General features: G+C 35.9%; 1 protein-coding gene across 1 annotated transcript in view; it reads left to right on the plus strand.

The window, feature by feature from the left end:
• CATSPERE (catsper channel auxiliary subunit epsilon) overlaps window positions 1-12,335 on the plus strand; it is a 263,038-nt gene that overhangs the window by 154,301 nt on the left and 96,402 nt on the right. The window contains exon 10 of the mRNA XM_044762713.2: window positions 6,424-6,901. Within this exon, the coding sequence (XP_044618648.1) occupies window positions 6,424-6,901 (478 nt within the window). The remainder of the gene's footprint in view (window positions 1-6,423; window positions 6,902-12,335) is intronic.

A 12,335-nucleotide genomic window follows, 5' to 3' on the forward strand; every position in this document is an offset into this window, starting at 1 on the left:
AAATGTAAATGACCCAAACATTCCAGTTGGCAGAAATGATCAGATTGATTAAAAAGAGCAAGACCCAACTAGATGGTGCCTACAAGAAACATTTAAACATTAAGTCACAATAGCATAAAATAAAAGGATAGACAAAAGTGTACATGATAACATCAATTAAAAGAAAGCTAGAGGTTGGGGCCAGCCCAGTGGTGCAGCGGTTAAGTGCACACGTTCCACTTCGGCGGCCTGGGGTTCGCTGGTTTGGATCCCGGGTGCGAACATGGCACCACTTGGCAAGCCATGCTGTGGTAGGCGTCCCACATATGAAGAGAGGAAGATGGGCATGGATGTTAGCTCAGAGCCAGTCTTCCTCAGCAAAAAGAGGAGGATTGGCAGCAGTTAGCTCAGGGCTAATCTTCCTCAAAAAAAAAAAGAAAGAAAGCTAGAGGAGCTGTATTGGTATTAAAGTATATTTCATAGCAAAGAATATTACCAGGGATAAAGAGGGTCATTTCATAATAACAATTCATCAAGAGCACATAAAAATCATAAATGTCTATGAACCTAATTACAGAGCTTCAAAATACATGAAGCAAAATGTGGAACTTGAAGGAGAAACAGATAAAACCACAATTATAGTCAAGTGCTTCAACACTTCTTCTCAATAACTGACAGAACAAATAGAAAATCAGTAAGGGTGTAGAAGACGTAGACAACACTATCTATCAACCATCTGGGTCAAATTGACATGTATAGAACAGCCAACAATAGCAAAATACACATACTTTTCAAATGTACATGTAATATTTACCACGATAGCTCGTGTTCTGGGCCATAAAACAAGTCTTGATATGTTTAAAAGTATCCAGATCATACAAAGTATGTTCTCTAACAACAATGGAATTAAACTAGGAATGATAACAAAAAGATATCTGCAATATCCCCAAGATATTAGGAAACTAAATAACACACTTCTAAATAATCTATGAGTCAAAGGATAAATTTTCAAAACTAATTAGAAAGTGTTTTTGAACTGAGAGAAAATGAAAACAGAACATGTCAAAATTGGTGGGGTACTACTAAAGAGGTACTTAGAGGAAAATTTATAGTATTAATCCCCTATATTAGAAAAGAAAAAATGTCGCAAATCAATGATCTCGGCTTCCACATTAAGAAACTACAACAAAAGGAACACAAATTAAACCAAAAATAAATAGAAGAAAGGAAATAATAAAAAAATCGTTGGGTAAATTAATGACATAGAAAACAGAAAAACTGCAAGAAAATCAGTAAAACCAAAAAGCTAGTTCTTGGAGAAGGTCAATAAAATTGATAACTTTTTAGTCAGACTAAGGATAAAAAAAGAGAAGACACAAATGACCAATATTAGGATGAAAAGAAGTGGAATCACTACAAAGTCTACTGCTATTAAAAAGATAATAAAAGAATGTTATAAATAACATTAAATACAAAGTTAAAACAAATTTAAAGCAAATTTAAAAACATAAATCAAATGGACAGATATCTTGAAAGACACAAACTACCAAAGCCTCTTTTTTTTTTTTTTTTTTGAGGAAGATTAGCCCTGAGCTAACATCTGCTACCAAGCCTCCTCTTTTTGCTGAGGAAGACTAGCCATGAGCTAATGTCCGTGCCCATCTTCCTCCACTTTCTATGTGGGAGGCCTGCCACAACATGGCTTGCCAAGCGGTGCCATGTCCACACCTGGGATCCGAACTAGCAAACCCTGGGCCACCAAAGCAAAATTTGTGAACTTAACCCTGCGCCACCTGCCAGCCCCTACCAAAGCCTCTTTAAGAGGAAATAGATAACATGAATACCCCTATATCAATTAAAGAAATTGAATTTATTTTTTAAAAGCTTTAAAAACCTTCCCACAATGAAAACTCTAGGTCAAGAGGATTTCACTGGTGAATTCTACTGTATATTTAAAAAATAAATGACACCACTTCTAAACTCTTTCAGAAAATTAAAGAGGGGTAATAGGTCCCAATTTACTCTATGAGGCCAGCATTATTTCACACCACAACCAACAGTAACACATCACAAGAATATAAAATTATAGACCAATATCTCTCTAAACAAAGATTTAAAGCTCCTAAACAAAATTTTGGAAAACCAGACCCAATATTATATAAAAAGGAAAACACATCATGACCAGGTAAGGTTTATCCTAGCAATGAAAGGGTGGTTAACAACAGAAAATCAATCAATGTAATTCACCATATTATAAAACAACAAAAGAAAAACCATATGATCATCTCAATAGATGACCACAAAAATATTTGAAAAAATCCAACACAATTTTGTCAAAAGTGTTTGACAAAATCCAACATACATAATTAGTTTTAAAAATCAGCAAAATAAAAGAGAACTTCCTCAACTTAACATGGACGATTATGAAAAACCTGTAGCTGACATTGCACGTAATGACAGAAGACTATCTAGTCCACGTAGATTTAACGTGATGACAGGAGACTATCTAGTCCACGTAGATTTAACGTGATGACAGGAGACTATCTAGTCCACGTAGATTTAACGTGATGACAGGAGACTATCTAGTCCACGTAGATTTAACGTGATGACAGGAGACTATCTAGTCCACGTAGATTTAACGTGATGACAGGAGACTATCTAGTCCACGTAGATTTAACGTGATGACAGGAGACTATCTAGTCCACGTAGATTTAACGTGATGACAGGAGACTATCTAGTCCACGTAGATTTAACGTGATGACAGGAGACTATCTAGTCCACGTAGATTTAACGTGATGACAGGAGACTATCTAGTCCACGTAGATTTAATGTAATTATTGCTGCTGCTAGGTTTAAGTCTACTACCATTTTGGTATTTGTTTTCTGTTAGCATCGTTTTTTCTTTGTTCCTTTGCTTCTTTCTTGCCTTTCTCGCTTAAAATAAGAACAAGGCAAGAATGTCTGCTCACACCACATCTATTCCACATTGGACTGGCAGTTCTTGCACTCAAGAAACAAATAAAATGCGTCGATATTGGAAAGGAAGAAGTAACACTGTCTTTATTCACAAAACAACATTATTAGATGTAGAAAAGTTGATGGAATCTATACAAAACCTATCAAGGCTAATAAGTATGTTTACCAAGATTGCAGGATGCAAGATTAATATAAAAAAATCAATTAAATTTCTATATGAAATATAAAAACCATTTAATTTTGTCTATGAAATACACAAACATACAAATGAACCATCATAAATTTAAATTTTCAAAAATACTATTTACAATTTAAAAATATTAAATACTTAGGGATAGATCTGACAAAAAGAGGTGCAAATTTATACACTTAAAAACTATAAAACATTACTGAGTGAAATAAGACTTAAATGGAGACATATATCATGTCATGGGTGAGAAGAGTCAATACTCTTAAAATGTCAGTTCTTGAGAAATTCAGCACAACAGCAATTAAATCTCCATGGGATTTTTATAGAAATTGAGAAGCTGATTCTAAAAGTCATGCAGAAATTCAAGATAGAACAAAAAAAATTACAGATATCTGGAAATAAATGTCACTAAAAGGGTACAAGATCTCGGTGGAGATAAAAATAAAATATTATCAAAAATATTAATAACTAAATAGTTATATCATGTTCATGAGTAGAAACACAATATTATAAAATTTTCATTTCTTCTCAAATTTGTCTATATATTTGATGCAATTCCAATGAAAATCCCAATGTTACTTTGTGGAACGAAATAAACTGATTCTAAAATACATGTGAAAGGATAAAGAGCTGAGGATTTGGAGGGCATAGGGTAGCAAAGGAGTGCTTTTACCACGTATCAAAATTTATTATGAAGCTGTAGTAATTAAGACATTATAAAATATTTATAGCAGCTTTTTTCACTTAGCTCCACATCTCACCAACCTTTAGTGTGTCCAATCTTTATTACCGAAGCTCTTTTAGCGGATGTGAAGTGATATTTCGTTTGGGCTTTATTTATCTATGTATAATAATAACACAGCTGTGCCAGCTCTCTTATGTGTTGTGTTTGTATGCTGTATGTTTATCTTTTTACTATCAACCTGTGACTTTACCTTTCTTACAAACTGCACTTGCCTTTTCTCCAGTGAGACAATTCCTGCTTTTAAATTGTGGTATTTAGCCCACTTAGATTTAATATGACTATTGCTATGGTTGAGTTTAAGTCTACCATTCTGGCATTTGTTTCCATTAATCTCACTTTTTCTTTGTTCCTTTGTTTCTCCTTTCTTGTCTTCTTCTGGATGAATCATGTATTTTTCAGTATTTCTATGTTGTCTCCTATATTGAGTTTTTATTCAAAGCCATTTTTTTAGTGGTTACACTTGGCTTTATAACAATCATCTTTAATTCATCAGAATCTAATTTCAAATAATATGTACTTCACAACAGTGTAAGAACCTTAGAACTGCACAATTCCATTCATACCCCACCCACCCTTTGTGCTCTTGTCTCATATTTTACTTCTAAATATGCTATACATCCCAAAATAGTTATTGATATTTGTTAATATTTTTGCTTTAAAAAGTCAGTTGTCATAAAGATAAATAGATATATAGATGAGCTGATAGCAAAATAAATCTGTTATATACATCTTCCTGGGTATGCTTTATTTCTGTCTGCACATCCAGAGTTCCTCCTGATTTCATTTCCCTTCAGACTGAAAAACCTTTTTAAAATTTCCCATATTGCAAATTCTCTCAGCATTTGTCTGTACAAAAGTGTCTTTATTTTTTGCCTTCATTTTTGAAGGACTGTCTCACAGAATACAGGAAGTATAAGATAACAGGCGATTTTTGTTGTTTTTTGTTGTTTCTAAAGCAATTTATAAAGACATCATTCCATTATGTTATGGCCTCCATCATTTTTGGTAAGAAGTCAGCCATTACTCATGTCGTTGTTCTCATATATATAATATCTTAGCTGTAGCTGCTTTTAGAATTGGCTCTTTATCTTCGGTTTTCAGCACTTTTATTATGTATCCAGGTGTGATTTCCTTTGTATGTATCCTGTTTGAGGTTCAACTGAACTTGGATTTCTAGAATTACATCTTTCATTAATTTGGAGATATTCTTAGACATTATCCCTTCAAATATTTCTTCTGCACCATTCTCTTTTTCCTCTCCTTCTAGGATTTAAAACACATAAATGAGACCAATTAATATTGTTCCACAGATCTTAGGTGACTTGTTTATTTCTTTTGCCCTGGTTTTTTCTTTGTATTTAAGTTTGTATACATGCTATTAATCTGTCTTCAAGTTCACCACTCTTTTCCACTGCTTTTCCCAGCTTTCTCTTAAATCTATCTAATAATTTCTCTGTTCTTGATATCATATTTTTTTTATTTCTAGCATTTCCATTTTGTTGTTCTTTTTTTTTCGAAGAGGAAGATTCTCCCTGAGCTAACATCCATTGCCAGTCTTCCTCTTTTTTTTTCTTGAGGAAGATTGTCACTGAGCTAACGTCTGTGCCAATCTCCCTCTATTTTGTATGTGGGATGGCACCACAGCATGGCTTGATGAGCAGGTGTAGATCCATGCCCAGGATTTGAACCTGCAAACCCCAGGTCACCAAAGCAGAGTGCGTGAGATAAACCACTACACCACAGGGCCAGCAGCCCATTTTGTTCTTTTTTATCATTTACATATCTCAGCTGAAATTTCCCATCTCTGCACTCATGTTGCCCATCTTTTCCACTAGATCCTTCAGTGTTTTATCATAGTTTTTTTCTCTTTGGCCATGCTTGGGATGTTAGCACTGACAAGATTCTAGAGATCTCTTCATACTTTATAACTGAGCCACCAGCTTTCCAAACTCTGGGAGAGCTGTCACTGCTAGCTTTGATTGCTGAGGAATTCTCTTTCCTCTCTCATCTGCCCTGGATCTTTGTGCCTTGGGAAATCTCTCTCTCTCTCTCCTGCTTCCCTGCCCCTAATCTTGGCAAGTAAACTGCTTTGGGTAGCTCTGGGTAGAGGCCAAGCATGTCTCAGGAGAGTTTTTCTCAGTTCTCCTGTCCCACTCTCCTGGGTATGGTAGCTGAGAATCCAGAAGGCAGATGGATTTCTCTCAACTTTGCTGCCTTGCTGCCCGCCTCCTCCCTATCTTCAGAAGGTTATTGCTTTATATTTGGGAGAGGCTCTGAATGCCTCAGGGGGATCTCTCAGCTCTCCTGCCCTGCCCCAAGAACTTTGGCTTCCTACATCCAAGCCCTAAGTGAAGACCTATGGAAAAGAGCTTGTGGGTGGGTGAAAACTCATTCCACAGCTGGGGCTCCCTGGAATTCCCATCTAATATGTTTATGATGGATTCCTCTTCCCATATAGCAAATTAGAAGACAGAAATTGTTAGGGCTGTCCCTAACATCAAAGATTTTCTAATTATTTTCAATTTTGTCACAGGCCAAAAGAGGAAGAAGCAGCATGGCAATCTGGACAGAAAATGAAGTTTATCTTGGATATACTGGTCTTAAATTTGTCAAAATAATAACTACTGAAAACCTGAAAAAACTTCTAAATATATCACCAGCTACTACTCTGACTATACACAATGTTGAGTATACGGCGCACCCTTTGGAACTTGCCTTGTTATTAAATTACTGCGTTACATGTACAGTTAGCAAAAAGGTTTACCTTGTGATATATAACGAAGATTCCAAAGAGTGGGCACACCAAGACTTTGCATTAGATGTCGCTATTGACAGCTTTTTAATTCCACGTTTTCTGTATTCAGCAATGCCAGAATTCATACTATGGGACAAACATAGGATCTACTATTATTACCACAATCTCACCATTACTGGAGTTTTACAGACACCTACAGAATCTGGAAATCTATCAAGATTGTCAGATAACAGCATTATTCATGATGTTTTTACAGGTGAGGTATTCTTATTCTGAAAAGATTTTTCTAGATTTCATAATAGACATCTTCCTTATGAAGATGTAACAATTTTAAGTACACTAATGTATGGTGTTTTGGACAGGTAAAGGTGCACTTTTTATCAACTAAATATGGATAGCTTTTGGGGACCAGCCCGGTGGCGCAGCACTTAAGTTCACATGTTCCATTTCGTCGGCCCAGGGTTCGCAAGTTCGGATCCCAGGTGTGGACCTACGCACCGCTTATCAAGCCACACTATGGCAGGCGTCCCACATATAAAGTAGATGAAGATGGGCATGGATGTTAGCTCAGGGCCAGTCTACCTCAGCAAGAAGAAGAGGATTGGCAGCAGATATTAGCTCAGGGCTAATCTTCCTCAAAAAAATAAATAAATAAAAATGGATAGCTTATGAATTCTACTAATGGTAACTCTGATCTCACATAGCGAAATGGCAAACTCTAGTTCATTTTTCAGAAGTTCATTTGGTCAGTCAGCAGATATTTACTAAGTAACTGACGTATGCATAAGCGTTGTATTAGTTTTCTAGGACTCCCATAATAAAGTACCACAAACCGGCTGGCTTAAAACAACAGAAATGTATTGTCTCACAGTTCTGGAGGCTAGCAGTCCACATTCAAGGTTTTGGCAATGCCGTGCTCCCTCCGAAACCTAAGGGAAATGTTTCCTTGCTTCTTCCTAGCTTCTGGTGGCTCGCTGTCAAACCTTGCCATTCCTCGGCTTGCAGCTGCATCATTCCAATCTCCGCCTGGGTCATCACATAGCAATCTCTCTGTGGCTCCACATGCTGTCTTGTTATAAGGACACCAGGGCCCACCCTACTCCTGTGTGACCTGATCTTAATCAGTTACATCTATAATGACCCTATTTCCAAATAAGGTCACATTCTGAGGTAGCGCTGGGAGTTAGAACTTCAACATGTCTTTTGAAGGGACGCAATTCAACTTATAACAGGTTGAGAGCTAGAGTTAAGTTATGTAGAGTTAAGTAGACCTGTATTCAAACCCATGAACAAGTCAAGTCACCTTTCCACAGGGTTGGAGATAAAATGGTAAATTGGACACAATTCCCACCCTCTCAGATTTTACAAAATTGCAGAGGATAAAGACAAGTAAACATGCAAATAAAAGCAACATGCTTAATTCTATAACAAAGTCAATATAGAAACACATAGGTTGGGTACCGTACCCAAATTTGGGGGCAGGGAGGCAGGGAAGATTTCCTCGAAGAAGTGGTGTCTAAGCTGAGATCTACTGCCAAGCAAGTAGAGGTTCGTTAGGCAGTGAAGACAATGATGGGAATGGTGTGCCCAATGACCCTGAGACAGAGAGGACAGGATACATTTCAGGACTCAAGAGAGGATAAACGGCTGAAACGGAGTTCTCCAGAAGAAAGGGAGGAGTCTCTTCTGGAGAAATAGAGTCAAGATTATGAAAGTCCTCATAAACCATGTGAAGAAGTTGGACCTTCTCCTAAGGCCCCTAGGGAATTCTCAAGAGTTTTAAGCAAGAGAGAAGCAGGGTCATAGTTGTGTCACTGGCCACAATGATAAGGAGATAAGGTTAGAATGATAAATTGGGGATAGATTTTAGAGGACCTTAAAGCTTGAATGCTCTACTGAAGGCCATTCAGAAATACTGAAATGAAAAGTTTAAACAGGGGCTGGCCCCTTAGCCGAGTGGTTAAAGTTCCACATGCTCCACTTTGGCAGCCTGGGTTCACAGGTTCAGATCCTGGGCACGGACATATTCCACACATGAGCCGTGCTGTGGAGGCGTCCCACGTACAAAACAGAGGAACATTGGCACAGATATTAGTTCAGGGTGAATCTTCCTAACAACAACAACAAAAAGTTTAAACAATTCCTAAGTGTATGAGATAGGAATTTAAAGGCCCTCAGCCCTCATTCCCATTTCTCAAATAACCCACTATTAACAACTTCCTGTGAATTCATTCAGACTTTCAAAACAGCAAATTCAAAACACAATAGGCATATTTTCAAAACAATGCATCTAATACATATAAAAACAATGCCACTTTGCTGCTTAGTATTCCATTGTTTATCTACACTATTATTTAAGCTAATAAGAATATAAATATTTGGATAAACAGATATTAGGATTCAGCTCTTTTACTATTACAAATAATGCTGCAGAGAATCTGCTTATATACATATATATTTGTACACCTGTACAAGTATTCCTGTAATACAAATTATTAGATATAGAATTCGTGAATCAGAGCTCTGAATATTCAAAAAGCTGATAAATCCTTTCCAATTGTCCTCCAGAAAAAGTTGTCACAGTCTAAACTCTCCCAAAAAGTATTTGAAAATGTATGTTTTCATACAGTCTAACATTTACCCATAGTAAGAAGAAAAATATATAACTCTCATTTTATTACACATTTTATAATTAGAGGTTATATCTAGTTTTATGTGTTTACTGGTCATGTTCTATGATTGTGAATTCATGCTGTTTAAATATTTTTTGCATTGGGTTATTTTCTTATTGATATTGATATGCTCTTTACTTATAATATATATTAGCCATTTATCTTTGACACATACTGCAAATATTTTCTCTTGTGTGTAATTTCTTGTACCTTTTTGGAGGGACTCTGGTATTTAGAATTTGTGTTTTTATGCAGTCAAATTTGTTAAAAAAATTTTTGTGACTTCTGACGTAATACCATAATTTGAAAAGTCTTTCCAATTAAAAAAATATTATACTATATTTTCTTTTATTATTCTAATTTTTATATTTCAATCTTGAATTCACCTAGAATTATTTTTAGCTTAAGCTAGGAATCTCATTTTATTTTTTATTTTTATTTTTTCCAGTGGAAGCTGGTGTTGCCTTCAAATCACTCTTTTATTAAGAAAATTTGCCCCACAGATTGGAAATGCCATCTTTATTATGTATTTATTCCTCATGTTAACTGGGTTCAGTTTCTAGGCTGTTCCATTCCACTCATCTATCCGCACTAGCTCTGCGTTGTTTTGATTACTGTAGCCTTAATCACCAAACACAATCTTATTTTCATGTTTGTTGGTTGCCTTCCCTGCGGGATTGTAAGCTACACAAGAGAAAGATATTTCTCTTTTTTTACTAATGTATCCCTCCCAAGTATCTAGAACAGTGTGCAGCCATAGCAGGCATTAAATAAACATTTATTGATTAGATGATTGCATATTTGCAACATCAGGTCTTCCCAACCAAAAATGTCATATCTCTTCATCATTTTTATTTTCTCTAATTGATCTATTCAAATCTTTCATCTTTTCTTGAGTCACTTTTAGAAGTTTGTATTTTCCTAGGAAATCATTCATTTCATCTACATTTTTGAATATTGGAAAGGTTTCCCATTTTAATTTTTAAATTTCTTATGTGTCTATAATTATATTCTCTTTCTCACTTATAATGTTCTTCATGCCCCACCCCAAGTTAGTTTGGCTTGCAAGATATTGCTTATTATTTTTAGAAGTTTTTAGTTTTGTTTTCTGTTCCTTTGAAAAGAACTCAATTTTATTTATCAAATGTACTTTCTTTTTTTATTTAATTCATTAATTTCTGCTTTGTCATCATTGATTCTTCACTTCTGCTTTCTTTTTGTAACTTTGGTGTTATGTTGCCTGCTTTTTAAGTTCAATTATTAGTTCATTCAGTCTTTCTTGTTTTCTAAGCATTTGAGGCTATAAAGAAGCATAAGGCCATGAATCTTTCTCTGTATAGCTTTAGCTGCATCCCACAAACTTCTTTATATAGTGTTCTTATTCTTATTATTTTTAAAATCATTCCTAATTTTTACTTTAACTTCATATTTAATCCAAAGTTCACTTAAATTTTTTTTTCTTTCTTTTGTTGAGGGAGATTAGCCCTGAGCTAACATCTATGCCCATCTTCCTCTATTTTGTATATGGGTCACCACCACAGCACGGCTTGGCCAGTGATATAGGTCTGCACCCAGGATCCAAACCCCCAGACCTGGGCAGCTGAAGCAGAGTGCCTGGAACTTTGACCTCTCAGCCATGGGCCAGGCCCACTTAATGATATTTTTAATGAGCATGTGATAGCCAAAAGCAAGGGTGCTGGAATGCACATAGAAGGACCATCTAATCCAGATTTATGAGATCAGAAAAATCAGCATGGAGGGAATGAATGACTTCTAAACCGAAACCAGGGGAGAGTATATATTAGAAAACTTAGATCATTAGTCAGGATAGAGGGTTGAGATCACAAAGACCTGGAGGTGGAAGAGAACATAGAAAGTTGTAGAACTGAAATTAATCCAGTGTGAAGTAGATGGTAGAGTGTGAGGCAGAAAGTGGCGAGAGATAAGACCAGCTAAAGACAACAGGGACCCTATCACCAAGTGAGCTGGACATTATATAAAATCCAAAAACTATATATATTTGGTGTTTCGTGAGGTTTTAAATTTTATATATCATCGTATAGTATGTATCCTGCAATTATTTTTTTCATTCAATATAGAGATATATTTTATTACATCATCCACCCACATTTTTCTCCCCTCCAACCTTGTGTAGTTCCTAGAGACACTCGCACAAAGCACAGCAGGCAAAGAATGCAGTAAACCTGGCTAAACTTATTGCCAAAACCAAGCAAAATTAAATTTATAAAGAAATCTAAGTTATATGAGAAAAATGACCCAGTCACTGTGTTTCCCAGCTCACTTTAGCCCCCAGCTCTGCCCCATGCACAGCAGCGGAACAGGAAGGGCTATAGGCATGTTGACGCTGGGGTTTGGTTCCCGTGTGTGCTGCCTCAGCATTAAGGGTGTTTTACCCTTGCACTTTTACTAAAACACTCTAAAAAGTATCCCACACTTCATATTAACCTTACCTGTCAATGTAACAATTTCATGAACATTATTATATTGTCAAATTCCTACTTACATTATAACTATATGGGAGCTTAACTTTATAAGGAAATGTATGTTAACACGAATATCTCATTAAAGTATTTTGATCTAAAAAAATGGCATTTCCTATTTAGGAGCTTGATTAGAATATAATTTATGGTAATTTGTGAAAATGTCACTTATTTATTCAGATTCCAAATGTGAGATGTATAAGCACAATACACTCTGAACCTCCTTAACTCTGTGAATTCACCTTCCTCCTTTCAGCCAGTCCTCTCTAAGTGTTACTTTTTGAAAATTGAAGGAAGTATACCGCTAGAAGAGAATGTTGTATCTGGAAAGAAAACTAGGAAATTGACTAGTCCAGCTGTTCATTTTACAGATATGAATACAGAACCAAAGAGGTTAAGAGACTTATTGTCTATCAACCTCTATGAGTAGGCATAAGACTCTATTAAGGGAGAAACATTGACTGTTATTTACAAAGTGAATCTGGAGAAGTGCCACCTCCCTCCCTCATTTCTTCAT

The sequence above is a fragment of the Equus asinus genome, chromosome 30, assembly GCF_041296235.1.
Source record: "Equus asinus isolate D_3611 breed Donkey chromosome 30, EquAss-T2T_v2, whole genome shotgun sequence".
Lineage (NCBI taxonomy): Eukaryota > Metazoa > Chordata > Mammalia > Perissodactyla > Equidae > Equus > Equus asinus.